The sequence below is a fragment of the Phoca vitulina genome, unplaced genomic scaffold, assembly GCF_004348235.1.
Source record: "Phoca vitulina isolate PV1807 unplaced genomic scaffold, GSC_HSeal_1.0 scaffold3, whole genome shotgun sequence".
NCBI lineage: Eukaryota > Metazoa > Chordata > Mammalia > Carnivora > Phocidae > Phoca > Phoca vitulina.
In genome coordinates, this window is record NW_022589706.1 from 92,842,838 (window position 1) to 92,863,525 (window position 20,688).

Genomic DNA, 20,688 nt, shown 5'->3' on the forward strand with positions numbered 1-20,688 from the left:
CAGTTAATGGTAAGGGAGAGAAGTTTTTGCTTATGTGGGTCCTAAATCAGGTCAAAAGTTTTAAAGTAAGATGACCTGTGGAAATGTAAAACAGTCTTCCAGCTTGATAAAGAGCCACATTCAACATCAATTATAGTCCTCAGTAAATCACTAATAAATAGGTATCTTTAGCAACAACAATTTCATACTGTTAAATGTATTTTGGCATGCAGCTACTTCTTGGGATTGAAGTACTGCTTATTTTTTGGATCTATATCAAGAAGAGGTCAGTTGATAACTTGGATTAATTGGGGGGATGTAAGTAGAAGCATGGAAATGGTATGTGAAAAGATAATCCAGAACCTGTGATGAACAACTACCCTTTAAAAATGTTAAACATTCAGACTATTAGGCACGACGGGCAAGCAGGGTTAGATTCCAGAGGATTATGCCCAGAAGCTAGAATGAAAAGAGTCTGTATCAAGTGCACTCATTAAAGACATTTCCATAGGAAAGAGGAATAAGAAGCAGCTTGTATGTGTTTTCTATTTTTAGTCTTGCCATATATGACATTCGGTCAGCCTACGTGGAAAGAAAGGGAACAGGGCAATAGGCTACTTACTGTACACACATTTTCTAAACAGCAGTTGTGCTGTGTTTGACTTTTTAAAATAACAAATACAGCATGAAAGAATATATTCTGAATGCCTTTTAAAAATGTTATGCATTTTCTGAAAAGAAACGGAGCCTGATGATAAAAACATTCAATGCATTGTAATAATTCTAAGCATATACTTATACTTCCTAAGGATGTTTTTAGTTGGCCTTTGTAAATCTAAAACTTTGTGTTTTCATATTTCCAGAAAAGTATCCTCTTGTTAGAGTGCACCTCAAAGATTATTTTCAGCTTTTTTCTCTTCAACATCACTGTTAGCCTATTTATTCTTACAGCTATCTTAGAGCTTACATTGGATTTGAAGATCTTTTTAATTTGGATATGGGCCCTTTCCATGGTGGGGGTGGGTGTTTTGTATTGTTTTGTGCAACCAGTATGGAAAATTCTGAAAAATTTTACTGATTCAAACCTATAGGTAAGATCATAACTATTATCTAGTATTATTTGTAGTTTAAAATGCTTTCAAATATATAAAAAATATCAATTTGATGTTGAGATACTAACATCTTTGAGAGTAGGCATTACCATCCGTGGGTTCAGAAAAAATGGAAGGTCAGTGATGAAAAGTGACTTGTCCAATAAATTGCAGAGATGCAGCTTGAATTCTCATTCATTTACTCCACCTATTTGCTTTCTCTGTGTTACAGATACAGAAACTGCTTTGCAGATTGCTCCTATAGAAGAGCCTACAGTTCCAAAGAAAGGCATCATTACTCATGGTCTATGATTTGAACCAAGCCCTCAGTGCTCCCCGGTAACTATTAAATGTCTCCTGTCATTTCTCTTCCTCTCTCTCTATAGGAGCTACTTTATACCTTTTCAGCCTCCAAATAAGCTCTCTTTCCACCTCCCTTAGCAGATCATTTTGCCTTCTTGTTCAAAAAGAAAATAGAAGCAGAGAGGAACTCCCTTGACTTTCCTCCACTAATTTGCCAGTATCTACTTAATATTTTCCTTTCTCTCCCTCTCCTATTACAAGGGAAGGGGTATCCCTTTCTCCTCCTGACTTGGCAGAGACCTTGTCTAAACTGGAACCAAGTCTCAAACTGGCCCCTGAGGACTGGCTTAGACATTTCAGCTGTATGTTCCCATATCATCTTGTGCCTGACAGCACTCATCATACTGCTTTACTTTTCAATATCACTAGTAAATTCTCAGATCCATGACTCACAAGTCTAACGTGTTTATTGTTGTATTTCCTAGAGCACAACATCTGAGAGAGTGGGCAGTCAACAGTTTTTGAATGAACAAACAAAATATCTATCAGGTACTCACAAATGCACTACCGTAATTTCATGGCAGCTCATGATAGGTGCTTAAGCCAAAGGCACTAATAAAAGAAGAAATCACTTATGGTTAGCGGGGTGGGGTGGTCAATAAAAGCTTCTTTCAAGGAAGAGATGAGCAATTATGAGGAGTTATATTTTCACTGACTGACAGAGAAAGACAATGCTAATCAATAAGAATAGTGTAACACAGGAGGAAAAGCTGGGGTATGTTGGTAGCTAGTAGGCAAGTAGCCTAAATCAGCTGAGATGAAGGGAGATAAAGAGGAAAGCTGGACTGATTCCGTGGAGAGCCTTCAAAGCCAGGTACGTCCCGAATGGCCATGTTTAAGACATGCATGTGCATGTGTGTGCATGCATACACACACACACACACGCACACGCACAACACACACACCTCAAGTCAGTTGTTATACTACATGGTAACAATTCTGACAGAAGATAGTTAAGAGATTTCACCATTCAGTAAATAAATGATGTCTTTAGAAAAACAGTACATTTGGCATAGGTTTTGAAGCCTGCTTATAAATTAGTGAATTCTACATGTTTTACAATTAACGTGAGAGATTTCTAGAATTTATTTCATCATCTATATTTTATTAAATTCATAAAACTCTAAAAATAAACTCAAAAGATGTTTGAATATTTTAGTTCTAATTTTTAAAGTAAATTTTTTAAGGGTGGGGGGGGGAAGAGCGGGAGGGGGAGACAGAGAATTCCAAGCAGGCTCCACGCCCAGCACAGAGCCCAATGAGGGGCCCCATCTTAAGACCCTGAGATCTTGACTTGAACCAAAATCAAGAGTTGGACACTTAACCAACTGAGCCACCCAGGATCCCAAAATAAATTTTTAAATTAAAAAAAAAAAAAAAAAATTCACTCCTTATTACTATATGTAAGCTTTGGATTCACCACGGATCCCAGGGCCTTAATTATAGAATAAATTCTCAAAAAATATTTGTTTAATGAGTGATAAGGAGGGAGAGACAGAAGAAGAGAAAAACTGGTTTGAAAGAAGTCTGAAAAACATCGAAATAAAAAATGAAGGAAGTCATGTTTAAACTTGAGGACATGTGCCAGTTCTTCTATCACAACAGATTACATCTGGATATGATAAACCCTAATATGCTAAGTTCATCCCAAAATATGCACAAATAGGAGACTCTTCCTGCAATAGCGAAAAGTATCTTAAAGCAAACATAGCTGTAACCCAGGGCCTCCAATGCCAGGAGGGCTTTTTAGTGGAAAAGTCAAGTCAGACCATATGCTAAAGTCTAAGGAAGGGCTGCTTCTGTTAAGAGGGCATCCAGAGTTTCAAAGGAGAAAATAAATATCGGAGAAGAGCCCATCATAGTATCAGTTTTCCTAAACAGCAGTCCTAGTTCATGACTAGATTATAAATGGTAGGTAATGGTCCTAAAGCAAAAAAGTTCAGTTTAGATTAGGTATGCTGATGCGGTTTTTCAAGTTACAGGTATATTTGCAAAGATTAGCATCACTTTTTTTGCTGGAACAGATATTGGAAACTTTTGAGTAAGACACTCCTTCTCAAGGGGCTATGATATTTAGAAATTCTATAGTTGAGAGATATTTTCCCACATTTCTTTTAAACCTTGACCTATTATAGTTTATCTTTTATCCTTAAGGGAGAATTATATTTTGTTGTCTAATTACAGGCCACTTGCAGAAGACATATTTGCTATAAGAATGCACAGAGGATGGGGCGCCTGGGTGTCAGTCGTTAAGTGTCTGCCTTCGGCTCGGGTCATGATCCCAGGGTCCTGGGATCGAGCCCCGCATTGGGCTCCCTGCTCAGCGCGGAGCCTGCTTCTCCCTCTCCCACTCCCCCTGCTTGTGTTCCCTCTCTCACTGTGTCTCTGTCCAATAAATAAATAAAATATTAAAAAAAAAAAAAAGAATGCGAGGGTGAAAATATATTTTAGACTTAAAAACCCTATGATTGTTCGTTTCTTCTATACCAAAATAATTGGCAGTTTTCTGTTCCTCAAAGGAAAGCTGTAAAATACTACACTTTAAAGATGAAAGTGTTAAAAATAATAAGCCTAGCGGCACACTCCCTTTGTCCCTCTGGCAGAATTATAAATTAGCCAGTCTTCCCTCCATTTATCTCACTTCTTTATATGGCCATGAAAACACCTTCAAAACATTTTCCTTTATGCATGAATCAAGTCTTTATTTATTTATTTTTCTTTAAATTCAAGTTAGTTAACTTATAGTGTGGTATTCGTTTCAGGAGTAGAATTTAGTGATTCATCACATACATATAACACCCAGTGCTCATCCTAACAAGTGCCTTCCTTAATGCCCATCTCCCATTTAACCCATCTACCCACCCATCTCCCTCCAGTAACCCTCAGTTTGTTCTCTATAGTTAAGAGCCTCTTATGGTTTGCCTTCCTCTCTGTTTTTATCTCATTTTATCTTTCCTTCCTTTCCCCTATGTTCATCTGTTTTGTTTCTTAAATTCCACATATGAGTGAAATCATATATTCATCTTTCTCTGACTGACATATTTCACTTAGCATAATACACTCTGGTTCCATCCACGTTGTTGCAAATGGCAAGATTTCATTCTTTTTGACTGCCCAAGTAATATTCCATTGTACATATATACCTCATTTTCTTTATCCATTCATCAGTCAATGGACATTTGGGCTCTTTCCATAATTTGGCTATTATTGATAGCACATGTGCCCCTTTGAATCAGCATTTTTGTATCCTTTTGATAAATACCTAGTAGTGCAATTGCTGGGTCATAGGGTAGTTTTATTTTTAACTTTTCTTTGACATAGCAGGAAAGAATATCCAATGGGAAAAAAGTTTCAACAAATGGTGTTGGGAAAACTGGATGGTGACATGCAGAAGAATGAAACTGGACCACTTTCTTACACCATACACAAAAATAAATTCAAAATGGATAAAAGACCTAAATGTAAGACAGGAAAAAACCATCAAAATCCTAGAGGAGAACACAGGCAGCAACCTCTTTGACCTCGACCACAGTAACTTCTTACTAGATACGTCTCCCAAGACAAGGGAAACAAAAGCAAAAATGAACTATTGGGACCTCACCAAGGTAAAAGCTTCTGCATAGAGAAGGAAACAATCAACAAAACAAAAAGGCAGCTGGTGGAATGGGAGAAGATATTTGCAAATGATATATCAGATAAAGGGTTTGTATCCAAAATCTATAAATAACTTTATTGAACTCAACACCCAAAAAAACAAATAATCCAGTTAAGAAATGGGCAGAAGATATGAATAGACACTTTTCCAAAGACATCCAGATGGATAACAGACACATGAAAAGATGCTCAACATCACTCATCATCAGGGAAATACAAATCAAAGCTACAATGAGATACCACCTCATACCTATCAGAATGGCTAAAATTAACAACACAGGAAAAACAGATGTTGGCAAAGCTGCGGAGAAAGGGGACCTCCCTTACACCACTGGTGGGAATGCAAACTGGTGTAGCCATTCTGGAAAACAGTATGGAGGTTCCTCAAAAGTTAAAAAAAAAAAAAAAAGAGTCAAGCCTTCATTTAAATGACACCTTCTCAATCAGGCTTACTGCACTACGCTACTTAATCTGAAACCTGCCATCTACCCCCCACCCCAAGCAGTCTTCATCTCCCTAACCCTACTTGTTTTTTCTTTCCTCCACATATTACACCATTTACTCAGTATGAGGTCCATTGTCTTGTCTCTCTCCATTAAAATGTAAGCTCCATGAGGATAGACAAAGATCTTTATCTGTTTTGTTCACTGACATAGATCAAGTACCACGAACAGTAAGTGGCACATATTGGGTGAACAATAAATATCTGTTGAATCAAATCCTTGTTGGAATAAGTTAGAATAAATAATCATTTATGCAGTCCAATCTGCTGTCAATGTAAATATTGCTTAGTTACCATCCCTGGTGGACAGCCACATATACTGGCTAGACCACTTCCACGTGATACGGCAAATCATCCTTTGTGAGTTAACTTGATTTGGGCAAATAGCCGAAAGCCATTTGGAGGAAAGACTTGAAAATAGGGTTAAAAAAAAAGTTGAGAAAAGATTTTTCACTTAAAAATGAATGTGACCAATTCAAAAGCATCTGGAGAAATAAATACATCTATATATGTATTATATATCATTAATAAGCTGCAAGGAGAGGAAACATGACTGCTTAATTTATCAAATAATAAAAATTGATGAATATGAGCTAATACACATTTTCTATAACTTTTCTTTAAGAAAGGAGAAATGTAAAAAAAAAGAGGAGAAATATAGACAAAATTTTATGTTTGGAGCATTTAGATAAGAGTTTTTCAAAACTTTTAAAACTGTAGCAGAAAGGGAGTATGGAACATAGTAAACCAAAAGAAACTTAGATTTCATCCCCATGTTAAAATACTTCAATTTACCTCAGTAGTTCAGTTTCGGATTAAGAAAAGTGATTTCTGGTGGATGAGTTCCATGATAGCTATACACACCAGATTTTACAATTTTGGCTCTTCTCTTTTACCTGTATTTTGCAGAAATATTTTTCCTGAAAGTCAATGAGCTCTTATTTTCCCAAACAATGAATAACATTTTAAAGATTTTAATCTTTTCTTTAAATGTCTCATATATCCCCCCTCTTTCCCACTCTCTCATAAATATATACACATACAGAGAGTATATATCTTCACATTTACAGTGAGATAATATTGAAAGAAACAAACATTTGGGGGGAGGGAATAAAATTGAAACCTAAGCTAAACTTAGGAAGAATTTCACTGTCCAGGAAATCCTTTAGGCAACTGTTATCCTAGTCAGCACAGGTGTTTTTGTCTGCCAGCAATACTAAAAGCAAGGATAATTTCCAGTGAGTATCCAAATGGTGATTTTTCATAAGAACACATGTGTAGGAAAGAAAATACTTTCTTTGATATAGAACATGGAGATGCAAGCAAATGTCAGATGCCTAGATAGAGATGACTCCAAAATGCAAGTCCTAGCTTTAGCTTGGTTCCTAGAGAGTCAGTTCCTCTTTTATTCACTTTGTAACTCATTCGGTTACAAATACAACATTTACATACAAAGCAGATGCTCAATAAATGTTTAAGCATTATCGATCTCTATTCTGAAACTTTAATCAAATTACTTGGCTCCAAAATTCTAATTTACTTCCATATATAAATGATACTGAGTAATGAAAATATCGTATTAAATATTTATTTAGGGGGCGCCTGGGTGGCTCAGTTGTTTGGCGTCTGCCTTCGGCTCAGGTCATGATCCCAGGGTCCTGGGATCGAGCCCCACATTGGGCTCCCTGTTCGGAGGGAAGCCTGCTTCTCCCTCTCCCACTCCCCCTGCTCGTGTTCCCTCTCTCGCTGTGTCCCTCTGTCAAATAAATAAATAAAATCTTTAAAATAAATAAATTTCTTTCTTTCTTTCTTTCTTTCTTTATTTATTTAGTGCAAAAATGTTCCAGCGACTGTTTTAGGTCTTGGAAGTGCAATAGTGAGGAAAAATCAGATGTGGTCCCTACCCTCACAGAACCTAGTGGGAGAAAGACATCCATCAAATACACAAATACAAAACTGCAAACTGTGACACATGGTATGGAGGGGAGCTATAAGGAATATAAGTGTGGGATATCCAGGAAGGCTCTCCTGAGGAGGTGACTTTGAACTGAAATCTAAAAATTGAATAGAAATTAATCAGGCTAAAAAGACAGGATAGTGTGTGAGAGATTAAGGGGAAATTATTCCAGCAAATGTCCATGAAGAAGCTTATGAAAAATCAAAAGCTATATAAATGTTTATGCAATGGTAAGTTCTTATCAATTGAATAATACATATAGAAAATTATGATATACTATCAATAAACAGGTACTGTGCAACATTTCTTTTTAAAAATGTAAATGAGGACGCCTGGGTGGCTCAGTCGATTAAGCGTCTGCCTTCGGCTCAACTCATGATCCCAGGGTCCTGGGATCGAGTCCTGCATCGGGCTCCCCGCTCCACAGGGAGCCTGCTTCTCCCTCTGCCTCTGCCTCTCTCTCTGTCTCTCATGAATAAATAAAATCTTCAAAAAAATAAAATAAAAATGTAAATGAGCAACTAACTCTTTCCACTTACATATGAATATAAATGTGGAGTCTATATCAATTTCCTCCTTCTTAGGTAAGATGTGTAGCTAGAATCACTGAAGGTATATGATAACATCCCTCTTAAATGTATACATTTCAAGTAAACTTAAATTACTGCAGTTCATATTTCTCCTCTTTGTATACAGTACACTCCCCAGATCATGATTGCTGAGTTAAAATTTTCCATGGATAAATTTCATATTGTGTAGCAAATAATCATAATAGTAATGATAAAGATGATAACAAGAGTTACTATCATTCCTTACACCAGCTTATTATTTTTAAGCAACTATCAGGTAAGTAGAGTTATCATAATTTTTATTTATGAGAGAAATGAGGCCCTAAAAGTTAAGTACTTTCAAGGTCACACTACCAGAAGTGGTAGAATTAATCTGTATACCTAACTTCATGTGACTCCAAAATTCTTGCTTACTTTACTCATAATTATGCTCAACTCCTGACAAAGAATCACTTCAAACTCCTGACAAAGAATCACTTCAAAAATCACTTGTGCTTCAGAGAAACTTGGGTGTCATTTTCAGACATGAAAGGTTTGCATAATGTTTTTTCCCTCTCCCTTCTTTCCTACTCTCCTTCCCTCCTTTCTTCTCAAAATAGAATTTTCTTTTTTTTTTTTTTGCTTTTAATCAGTGGAATGCCTAGTAAGCTTTCAAATATAAAACTTTAAAATATTTTATTCTCTCATACTTGATCACTAAGAAGATATCAACCGCATACATTTTAAGCCCTTGTATTACCTAAATATCCATAAAATTTGAGTAAAGTTAGAACCATGAAGCAAGGCATAAATAGTGTTTTTTACTGATTCTAAAATCTCCTCAATTATAAGAGATATAAAAGCTTCCAACTGAACAGGACACAATGCTAAGAAGTCATTGTTAATAAGAGATATTCCTGTTTTAGAAATGTTAAAATGTGAGAAAATGTGGGCCTTAGAATTGATGAAAATGATAGCAAGAGGCTCTAAAATATTTCCTCTCCTGGGTGGCCCCTCACGAATGCCCAGTGTTCCACGTCCAGTGAGACTGGTCTTGGCTCCTATGTTATGGATGCCACACACTCAATCAGCAGGCATGGAAAGTCATAAAACTCACATTCACTGAAAATTAAGTCAAGGCAGAATGTTTTCTTCTTTCTTCTTATTTCTCCAAAAGGTATTCTCCAGTTAGCAAAAAAGACTTCCATGAATAATTTGGTGATTGAGAAAATAAGCTTGGTGCATTTATCTTCTACACTGTAACTTAAAATAGAATTCTAATAACCTTTGCCCTGACAAATGTGACTCTCTCTGTATGTCTGCTATAACACCATTCTAAAAAGGGACAACATTCTGTTCTTCAGCTGCCAAACTTTTTCATAGCACTATATAAACAGTGACCAAAATCGTTAAGGGATAAGATTCAGTTTCTAAAGTAACTTTATATATTAAAGTATTTTAAATGTTATATTCATAATTCTATTTCTATTTAAGTACATGTATTTTATTTTTCCAAGTTTTTATGTTAATACCTTCTAAAATAATGCATTACAGGCAGACAACCTCAGATTATAATGCACATATTAAAAATAGATTCAGGCTCTTGAAGCTTTCATTTCAGAATAATTTAAGTTATAAGTTTTCTTAAAGTTTTTTAAAGGACACAATATTATGTCATAATCAATTTCATTTCAGGGCATGTTTTTCACTAAAGCTAGCTAAACTTGGGCTCTATGTAAAAAATGCATAGTCTCACAATCTTCATGGGCTTTTTAAGTGAATAATACACTCCAGATTTCTTTTATTAAAAATGTAATATAGAAAAAACTACTTTGGGTTGGGTTGTGCAATCTGTTCACAGGAATTTCTAATAACATATAGGATGTGTGATAAATTCATGGTAATCCACGCTGAACACACAATAGAGTGGAAAAGAAGGGTAGACACTAGCAGCCTTCTAGATCTATAGGACATCAGAGCCAGAGTCCTCCCTCTTGGGAATAAAGGCCCAAGGTCACAATACAAGGCACAGCAGAAACCTAAAGTCATTTCCTGGCTCCCAACCCAGTGTTCCACCATTTGGTTACTATCTACTGTACTTTGGAGAAAATAGTCAATTTTTATTGGTTCCTGAAATATTATTATGATCAAAATTTCTTCCTACTTGTTTCACTGTTCTGCTCTTTATGATGAAATATAACCCCTCATTAACATATTATTGAATAAACTGAAATGTGTATTCATTACTATGTGCTAGAATACATCTACAATCTCTCAAATGATTTCTCTCTTTACCCACGGAGTTTTGTTAGAGAGGTGAATGAGGTTATAAGGAAAATCTGTAGTCATTCAAAAGCACAAAATAAAATAGGATAGCCAAAGTAAGATAAAACCTTACTTCATTAAGTGACATATTTATCAACAAGGAACTTAATAATTAAGACCTACTGTGCTAGGGGCACCTGGGTGGCTCAGGTGGTTAAGCATCTGCCTTAGGCTCAGGTCATGATCCCAGGGTCCCTCTCCCTCTGACCACCCCCTCTCTCACCGCTCACGCTCACTCGCTTTCTCAAATAAATAAATAAAATCTTTAAAGAAAAGATTTACTGTGCTAAAAATATTAATTTAGAGGCCTAAATATTTAGAAATCAACCACCATTCTGTAGTTTGGTTTATCTTTGTCTTTTAAACCTCTCTCCAACCCTGAGAGTGCATTTCTTCATCTAGGACCTTTACTGCATGCCCAGCCTCCTGCCGGATTTGGATGGTCTTTGCCTTCAAGGAGTACTAAGCAGTAGCTTAAAGTCACAAGACTTTGAGAGAAGAGGTTAAGACAGACATTTCAAGATAACTCATGAGCTTACAGGAGCAAGAAGCCCATTGCTAAAACCAGTGCCAGCAAGAAAAAGCTATTTTATGTGTTTAATTAAATAAAACCTCAACAAGATCATTTATAGGCAGATGTAGCCAAAGAACTTGGAATTTGAAATCTCAAGTTCCAGCAGCATTGCTCTTAGCTCTATGACTTAATAGCCTCAGAACCTGTATAGATTCTACATCTATAAAACTCAGATAACACCTACTTCACAAGCTGCTATCTTCCTAAAAGATAACATACAGACATAATACTAGAGTGAGACCATTTTTTTCCTCTGATGCATTAAACCACAGGTGATATATATGAAGTCCACCCCTGACGTAATGTGTTCATGTTGGGTTTAACCTCTGACAGTCTTTTCTTTTTTTCTTAATCCCCTTTGTCAGTTCTTTGACATCCATTCCTTTTTCTTTCCAATGGCTTCTTCATATCTACTGAATCTATCAGAATATAAATAATCATTAAGAAAAAAGAATTTAAGCAGTGTTTAATAATAGGACAAACTTCTTCTATAAGTCATAAGTAAGATAAAACTTCCCTGAACCTAAACTCCACAGAACAAACCCATCAGTTTTTTCCATACTGCCCAAAAAATTAGCTGGGTACTGGCAAATTTTCTGGAAGTCATGGACATGAGTAACTGATCTTATTTTTCCCCCATACCCCTAAAGTTCACCTCAGTTCCTAGCACAGAGTAATTAGGGGATTATAAATCAAGTGAAATTTAAAGGCTTGGATAAAAGTTTATCTGCACTACATTAATTCAATAAGAAAGGAAATTACTTTGACTATTATATCTATTTATAATCTAAAAAAATATAAACAGATATTTCTGAATCTAGTCACAGAGGCAGTAAAAGCTTCTGCCATCTGGTTTATAGGTGAAATAACTTAATGTCAAGTATAATTAGATGTATGCACTTGTCCAAAATGTAAAGATTTCCTATTTTGAAGAAAATAAAAACTTAAGTATAATCTTTAATCCTTTTGCACTGGAAATCTATACTCTGTCTACCTTCATTCTTAAAATATAGCATCAAAAATAAAATCACAAGTTACTAAACAGAAGAGCCTACAAGATAACCGATTACTTTTCCTGAATAAATACCTCATAGTTAACTTCATTGAATGTGGCAATGGGTTTCACTTGAAACACATACAAAAAATTAAAATTTATAGTAAGGAACATCAAATATTAAACAATGATGACATATATATGCCCTTGGAAATAGCATACATCTCCAAAGCAAATGCTCACAGGGAACATTCTCTAATCATAACTGCTTGGATTAGGTTTATTTTCATAGGCCGTTGCTAACACAATGGCATGCTTTAAAAGGTTCTGTCAAACAGAACCAACTAAAAAAAACCAACTGTATTAAATCCTTTTTTAAATCTTTTTGATAGATGCCAAATCAAGATATCTTTAGGGATATCTTTTTAAATTGCAGCAATGATGGCAATATTAGTCAGATAAGGAATAAAATCTTAAAATTTTACTATACCTAAAAATAAGCAAATCATTTATTGTAGAAGAAAATAAATTCAAATGCTATTCATATGGAGAATAACAATATTCATAAAACCCATTTACCTTTAAGAAAGATTCTTTAAAATTTATTTTCTTGATTATAGGTTATAAATATCAAAAATCAGCATGTGAAATCTTTCATTTTCTATTATTAACTATAATTGTTTATTTTTGATTTCTGGCTCGAGCAATTAAATATATGATGGCACCATTTATGGATATTTGGAACAATGAACTGGTTTAGGGTGTAGAGATCAGAAATTTACTACTGAACATAGTAAGTCTGAGGTTTCTATGAGGTACCCAAGGAGAGATTTCAGGAAGGCATTTGGGTATGTAGATATGTAGGGATGACTGAGGGAGAGAGTAACAGTACAGTGATTTGGAGTTAAGGACCTGCGTGTCACACTGCCTGGGCTAGAATCCTAGCTCTGTTACCTAGCAGCCATTGGCCTTAATGAGTTACCTAAGTCTGTGCCTCAGTTTCCTTATATCTAAAGTGAGATAACAGATTGATGTGAAGATTAAATAAATGAACATACATTTATAAAACCCTCATAACTGTGCTCATTAAGTACTCCCTAAGTCTGACTACTATTATTCTTATCAGTAACAGCAGCAGGTATTACAGATGATATTTAGTCTTTGGAAGGAAAGGGAGCCTCAAGAGAGAAGAGAAGATCCCAAGTCCATGCCTTGGTGAACCCCAACATTATAAACCAGGAAAAAAACATAGGGGTAGAAACAAATACACCAGGGAGGTGTCATGGAAGCCACAAGACCAGAGTCTGTCAAGGAGGCCCAAATCCTGCCTCATCCAGCTCATCAGCACAGCGTAACAGTGATGGTTCTCCAGTGGCTCACCTCGTTTAGGCCTAGTTAATCCCCAAAGAGAAAGACAAGTTTTTTGAAAGCATGAACTTTTGGAACTTCTTCCTGATGTTTTAGCATCCCTTTCATATTTCTTATTTTTTACTTGTAAGCCTATTTCAACAAATAAAAGTAAATGTTCTTCTTTAAACAGAGAATGTCTTCATTCAACTCAGGAGACACTGCTATGTAAGAGACAGTAATCCTTCCTAAATATAATATATTCATTAAATATCATACAATTTCATTTGTCAATTATACCTCTCTCTCTCTACATATATATATATGACAAATGAAAACATATATATACATAGAGAAAGAATAAAATATATAAGTATATTATATTCAGGGTAATTCTGTTCTTGAAGGTCTAAGGAAAAAGGAAGAGCTTCTTCTATAGAGAGAGCTGCAATAGAAAAAAAAAATAGCACTGTCAAAATTTACCTGGTCAGTGTGCAGAGTCTCTAGCAACATGAAAAGAATAGAGAATGTTATTTTCTCAAGTAGAGCTTCTCCCTAAGTCAGATTCCAAAAATAAGCCATCACTCTAAACTCATCCATTTAGTACTTTGGGAAGCACAAAGACTAAAATGCAGCATAAGTTTTCACCAAAGGAAAAAAAAAAACTTCATGCTGGTAGGGAGTTAGTATTTGGTTAGATCAAACAACTTTGTTAAATAGAAAGCATACACATTTAATCTGTGTATGAAATGTGTATATGCATGGCAGGGTGGGGGGGTTGGCTTGAACTAACATTTGAAAGATTTTCTCAATACTAAGTTTTATTTTCAGGAACATGTTACTGAATAATTTCATTGTTAATACTAAATGATGATAAACAAGAAGGTGGTTACAGATTCTGATTTTGGATATGAAGAACTGCTGAGTTTTGTTCTGTTCCATGGGTGGTTGGCCCCGGGCAGTTGTCTCATGGGGAGGGGCAGGGAGGAGAGGTTTCTGCTAGTGTGCAACTGAAAACTACGCAAATTCATCATTGCTGTGAACAAGGTGCACTCAAGCTAACACTGCCTGGAGGCAGAAATCCCATGTATCCCCGTATTGATACAGAGTAAAGCTGTTGCCCGGCTTTCTTTCAAGGTAGAAGTGTTACCTTCTGATTATGAAAGCAACAGGTTACTGTAAAATGATTCAGATAGTATAGGAATGGGTGCCGTAGAGAGTGCACATCTGCAGCAATCCCACCCCCCTCGGAGATGTGTCAAGGGTTTGCTATAACATTCTCTCAGGCACACTCATCTTACTATATTTCCCTCAATTTTAGGATTCGTATTTTAAATTTTCACATCTCTGGAATCTTACATATCTTAAAATTGATACATACAGTAACAATAGTGCTTGTCTTACTCATCTATCATGCCACACAGCTGTTGGAAAGAATAAGGCAGCTCTGTAGGTAGTGACATGGTAGGAGTGCCAGACATGTTAACTGGAAAAAGAAAGGTGCAGAATAGTGTGTATGCTATACTATCATTTATATATTTATTTTTTTAAAGGATGTATACTTATATGCTGGTATATGCATTTTTCATTTCTAGAAGGAACCACAAAGAATAGGTAAAGATTGTCTGTAAGCGGGGGACGCCTGGGTGGCTCGGTCGGTTAAGCGTCTGCCTTCGACTCAGGTCATGATCCCAGGGTCCTGGGATCGAGTCCCACACCGGGCTCCTTGCTCGGCAAAGGAGCCTGCTTGTCCCTCTGCCTGCCGCTCCCCCTGCTTGTGCTCTCTCGCGCTAACAAATAAATAAATAAATCTTAAAAAAAAAAAAAAAAAAAAGATTGTAATGGGGAGGGTAGAAGGGTAGGAAGGGTCTTTTTTTCATTCTATACCCCTTGCATCTAAGTTTATATTTTACTTATTTAAAATTAATTAAGTCATTAAAAAGCAGAACATTACTACATATTACTATGGATTCATGAGCATGAAGTCAATATATAAAGTCGCATATAGGGAGGATGCATACCAAATTCATTACAGTGTCTGCCCCTAAAAGGGGGGGGGGCGGGGAAGGAATGGCCTGATAAAGGAAATATCATATGTAGCTATGAAGTTTTTTAATTCTCATAAAAAATTTTTTAAGCAAATACGACAATATGTTATCATTTGTTAATGATGGGTGGCATGTATGTGAGTGTGATGTTATTCACTGATACTTGTTTAAATTTTGTTCAAAGTATAAAAATTGAAATAAAAACACAGCTCATGGATACTACTCCAGAGCCATCAGAACGTCTAAAATTAGGGGTGCCTGGATGGCTCAGTTGGTTAAGCATCTGCCTTTGGCTCAGGTCAGGATCCCAGAGTCTCAGGAGTCCCAGGCTGCCTGCTCAGCTTCTCCCTCTGCACTTCCCACTGCTCATGCATGCTCTCTCAAATAAATAAATAAAATCTTAAAAAAAAAAAAAAAAAGACACCAAACAGAGAAGATAATGAGCAATGGCACTCTAACACAATGTTAGAAGGACTGTAAAGTGGTACAACCTCTTAAGAAAATGGTCTGGCAGTTTCTTACAAAACTAAAAAGAAACATGTACTTCGTGAGCCAGCAAACTACTCACAGGTATTAATCCAAGAGAAATGAATATATGTCCACAGAAAGACTTGTACAAGACTATTTATGGAAGCTTTATTCACAAGAACCAAAAACTGGAAAGAGCCCAGATATCCATCAGTAAAAGACTAGAAAAACAAACTAGTATGTCCATACAATCAAATACCATTCAGCAATAAAAAAGGAGCAAACTACTAATACATGCAATGGCATGTTGATGGCACTCTAAAACATTATGCTGATGACAGAAACCTTACACAGAAGAGTGCATACTTTGGAAGTCTATTTATATGAGGACCTACAATAAGCAAAACAAATCTATGGTGGGAAAAAAAAAAACAGAACAATGGTTGCCAGGGAAAGAAGGTTGTTAGAAGGGGTGGGAGGTTGACAGAAAGAGGATGAAATACTTCTAAGGATGACAGTAATGTTTTTCATCTTGAGAGAGATTAGGGTTGCTCAGGTGTATCCATTTGTCAAAATTCAGTGAGTGGTTACTTAAGATACATGCATTTTATTGTAAATCAATTTTGCCTCAAAAGGAAAAATAATCTGTAAGAAAATTTTGAACTCTCATTAATGATATGCATGCTCGAGTATTTAGTGGGCAGTGTACTAATTAATGTCCGCAATTTACTTTGAAATGCATAAAAAAAGGATGGATTGATGGACAAATAAATCAATAGGTGATAAAAACAAGTATAGTTAAATGTTAATGGTAGAATCTAGGTGTTCACCATAAAATTCTTTTAAATTTTCTGTATGCTTGAAAATTTTCATAATAAAGTGTTGAAAAATAGAGAAAAGTTACTTCTAGCTATTATTTAAAACACACATATACATTATATTCAGCATGGGTCTCTCTGTCCTTACACATTGGTCTACCTTATCCTTATTAAGCATAGTGATTCTAAAGAGGATTTTATGGACATTAATATTAAATTTCTGGGACCATCATATAAGAGACCATACTTAATATATGTAAATACTGAATGTCCTTCTTGACTTACAACTATGAGACCATACTGCATATAAGACTGGCTTCTAGGAACAGCCTCTTCTATGCCCCACTCTACCCCAGTTCACTCTGCCCGCAAAGAGAAGGCAGCATTCTGCCACACTATAAGGAGAACGAGTGGACATCTCAAAGGGTATGAAAGCCACTGTCCACATGCACACTGTCTCTCTTCTGTTTCCTCCTTCACTGAGGTGATGTAAAGCAAAGCCCTCATCCGCTTCCCCAGGCCACTCTACCGCCCATATCAGCTGGCATGGCCAGCCACGAAATGGGACAAATATGTTCTCTTGTGCAGACGCTCTGCCTTTTGCTCAGGTGCTGTTAGGTGTTCATTAGATCAGCCAACCTCAAAGAGTCATTACAGCCAAGCTGAGGTTTAAATTGGGAAGAGAATCTGGGTAGAGCAAAAGGAATCCAGGGTTCAGTATAGCTTACTAGACTACTGCAATGGGATTATGGTCAAAGCTCCAGCCAGAATTAAAGCTTTTCCTCACCTATTTGACTAGCTCTATAGTACCTTGTGTCTCTGTGTGTATGGGTGTATCCACCATTCAGGGCATGAAAAGAAGGAATGGCAGCCTTGTTGGGGGGGATGTCTCAATCCCAACATCCATTAATACCATCCCAATATCAGAAATTTTAAATAAATACCACTTATCTTTTTTCCAAATGAATCATACTGACTTTAAGAGTTCATGAGCACCTTGGCCCCATGACTATTAAAGCAGCTATAGTAAGACCACGGACCTTAGGCTCTATTAGCTTCCTTCACCTAGATGTTGGGGCCAATAACTAGGCATAAAGGTCACATGAGAAGTCTTAGTATTTGTCACTACATGACATTCTATATTTCCTGAATATGCACATTGTTACAGCAGACCCAAAAGTGACCCTGTCCTTCAGTGTTGGTTATACAGGTTGTCAAAAAACATAGCTTGTCAGATTTTGGTCTTCCTAGTGAATTGAATGACTGGATGTTTCTGCATTATATAAATATTCTCCAGCTTTCTGTTTATAATACAGAATAATGTATAAGAAAACAATGATGAAAGAATAATTTTGGGATTGCTAAATTATTGAGTTGCTACTTTGTTTTAAGATTTTAAGTAATCTCTACACCCAATGTGGGGCTCGAACTCACAACCCCGAGATCAAGTCACATGTTCCACCAACTGAACCAGCCAGGCACCCCTTGAATTGCTGTTTTTATCATTCTTACCTCATTTGAAGGAATTGTGGCAAAGGGTTTGATGACAGCAGCTAATGGAATCTGAGCTTGCTTGGCCATATCTGACGTGCATGGGAAACAATATGTTGTGCAACGAATGTATCGAGGACTAGCATTGCCTGAAATGTTCAAAGGAACACACTTAAAATTTGCTGAGAAAAAAAAATCTGCCCTATAATATTTAAATATTTATAATTCTAGGTAACACATTGCCTTATTTGTATAACTTCATGATTTCTAAAAGAGTAGTATTATGCAATGTTACAATCTATGTTTATATTTGTATTTACTGAACGTCTACTAAGACACTGTCCTAATTGCTTCCTTGTAGAGCTTATGTTCTGACAGAAGATACAGACAATAACTACTAAACCCAATAAATCAGTAAATTACATGGGTCATTAGAAGATGTAAATGCTATGAAAAAGCATATCTGGTAAAGGGGTAGTGGGAGGCAGACTGCAACTTTAAACCGTTACAGAGTAGGCCTTATTTAAAAGGTAACATTTGAGCAGACTCCCAGGAAGCAAGGCATTGACTCAGGCAGGTGCCTAGGGGCAGGGCATGTCTGGCCTGGTGGAGGAGTCACAGGAGGCCTGTGAGCTGGAATGGAGCACATACTGGGCACAGCAGCTGGTGAGGACTTCAGAGAAGTAACAAAGGTTATGCAGGAACCAGAGGAGAAATGGTGGTGGCAGGAACCAGCCTGAGTAGAGTTATTGACAAGTGGCCATATTCTGGACATATTTTGGAAGTACATGGATTGTTGATGGGAGTGATATACGAGGTGTGAAGATGGGAGGTGGGAAAGGAAGAGAAGATTGAGAATGGCTCCAAAGTTTTTGGCCTGAGGGACCAGAAGCATGAGGTTGCCACCAATTGACAAGAGAAAAGCTGCAGGGAGGGAAGGGGTGTGTTAATGGGAATGTGGGCAGAGATCAGGAATCTGGCTTTGGACATGTCCACTCTGGGAACTCTATTAAGCAATCCAACAGTGAAACTGAGTAAACAACTAGATATGTGAGTCTGGGCACTGGGTTGAAGTTACACATTTGGGAGTTTTCTATAAAGAACAAACTAAAGCCATGAACTACCTTGAAACCACCAATGAAATAATTGTAGCCAGAGAGGATGACCAAGAACTAAGCCCTGGTCCTCTAACATAAAGAAGTCAGGGGAAAAGGAGAAACCAGTTAAAGGACGAAGAAGGATAAAAACAAGGAGCATCTGGTGTCCTGGAGGTGAAGAAAGTACATCAAGGAAAAGCATGATCATCTGTGCCAGGTGGTACTCTGGATCAGCAAGACCAATGGATTTATGTGCCATTTGCAATGACATGGATGGAGCGAGAGAGCATTATGCTAAGCAAAATAAGTTAATCAGTCAAAGACAAATACCGTATGATTTCAGTCAAATGTGGGATTTAAGAAACAAAACAAATGAGCAAAGGGAAAAAAAGAGAGAGAGGCAAACCAAGAAACAGACTTTTAACTACAGAGAACAAACTGATGGTTACCAGAAGGGAGGTAGGGGGGAGGATGGGTGAAATAGGTGATGGGGATTAAGGAGCACACTTGTTGTGATGAGCACCGGGTGTTGTATGGAAGTGTTGAATCACTACATTGTATACCTGAAACTAATATAACAGTGTATTGTTAACTAACTGGACTTTAGATAAAAGCTTAAAAAAAAAAAAAAACACGCTGGATTTAACAACATGGAGGTTGCTAGAGACCCGAAGACAGAGTTTTGGCGGAATAGGGCCTGGGGTGGGAAGCCTGCCTACAGTGAGTAAGGACAGGAATTGGCAATAATCCTTTCAAGTTTTGTTGCATAGGGGAGCAAAGAAAAGAAGGGTAGCTGGTGAGGAAAATAGGTCAAAAAAACATTTTTATTGTTTAAGATAGGAGAGTGTAAAAAGAGATACTGATGACACACAAGAAAGAGGGGAGACTTACTGTAGCAACATAGTACACTAGTGCACAGGAGGGGCTAGCTTCCGACTGGAGCACAGAGCATTCACTTATGGCCAAAAGCAGAAAGGCAGAGCACAGGTGCGCATTAGGGCAGGGCTGATATGATGGCAACAATCCGAGGAAGCTCTCTACTGACTGCTCGATTTTCTCAGAAAGGAGGACATATGAGCAGCTAAAAGAAAGGCTGGGGTAGGAGGTATTGCAGGTTTCAGGAAGGAATGTGAAACAGTTACTAAGGAGAGTAGAAAAGTGAAAGGACGAGGGGAAGCACAGTGCTGAGTTTACAGGGCGGGCAGTGCAGCCTGGCTGGGAGCCTATCTCTGGCGGGGTTCTGTTGCACCGGTGCGCCCGGAATGAGTGGGAAGTTGGACCTAAGAAAGCTGAGTTTCTTCTGTTCAGCTTTAACCTATTATTGCCAGATTTTACTTTTTAGGACCAGCTAGAAATCTGGATTTTTACATAAGATATTCCAATTTTACATAATGGCAACTACTCCAAATAGAAACAAAACAAAATATTGTGC

At 37.0% G+C, this 20,688-nt stretch overlaps 1 protein-coding gene across 3 annotated transcripts in view; it reads right to left on the reverse strand.

The window, feature by feature from the left end:
- Nucleotides 1–20,688, reverse strand: part of SEC24D (SEC24 homolog D, COPII coat complex component) — a 99,594-nt gene that overhangs the window by 50,983 nt on the left and 27,923 nt on the right. For all 3 annotated transcript variants that reach the window (XM_032401091.1, XM_032401092.1, XM_032401093.1), the window contains exon 8: nucleotides 18,181–18,308. In XM_032401091.1, coding sequence (XP_032256982.1) covers nucleotides 18,181–18,308 — 128 coding nt within the window. The remainder of the gene's footprint in view (nucleotides 1–18,180; nucleotides 18,309–20,688) is intronic.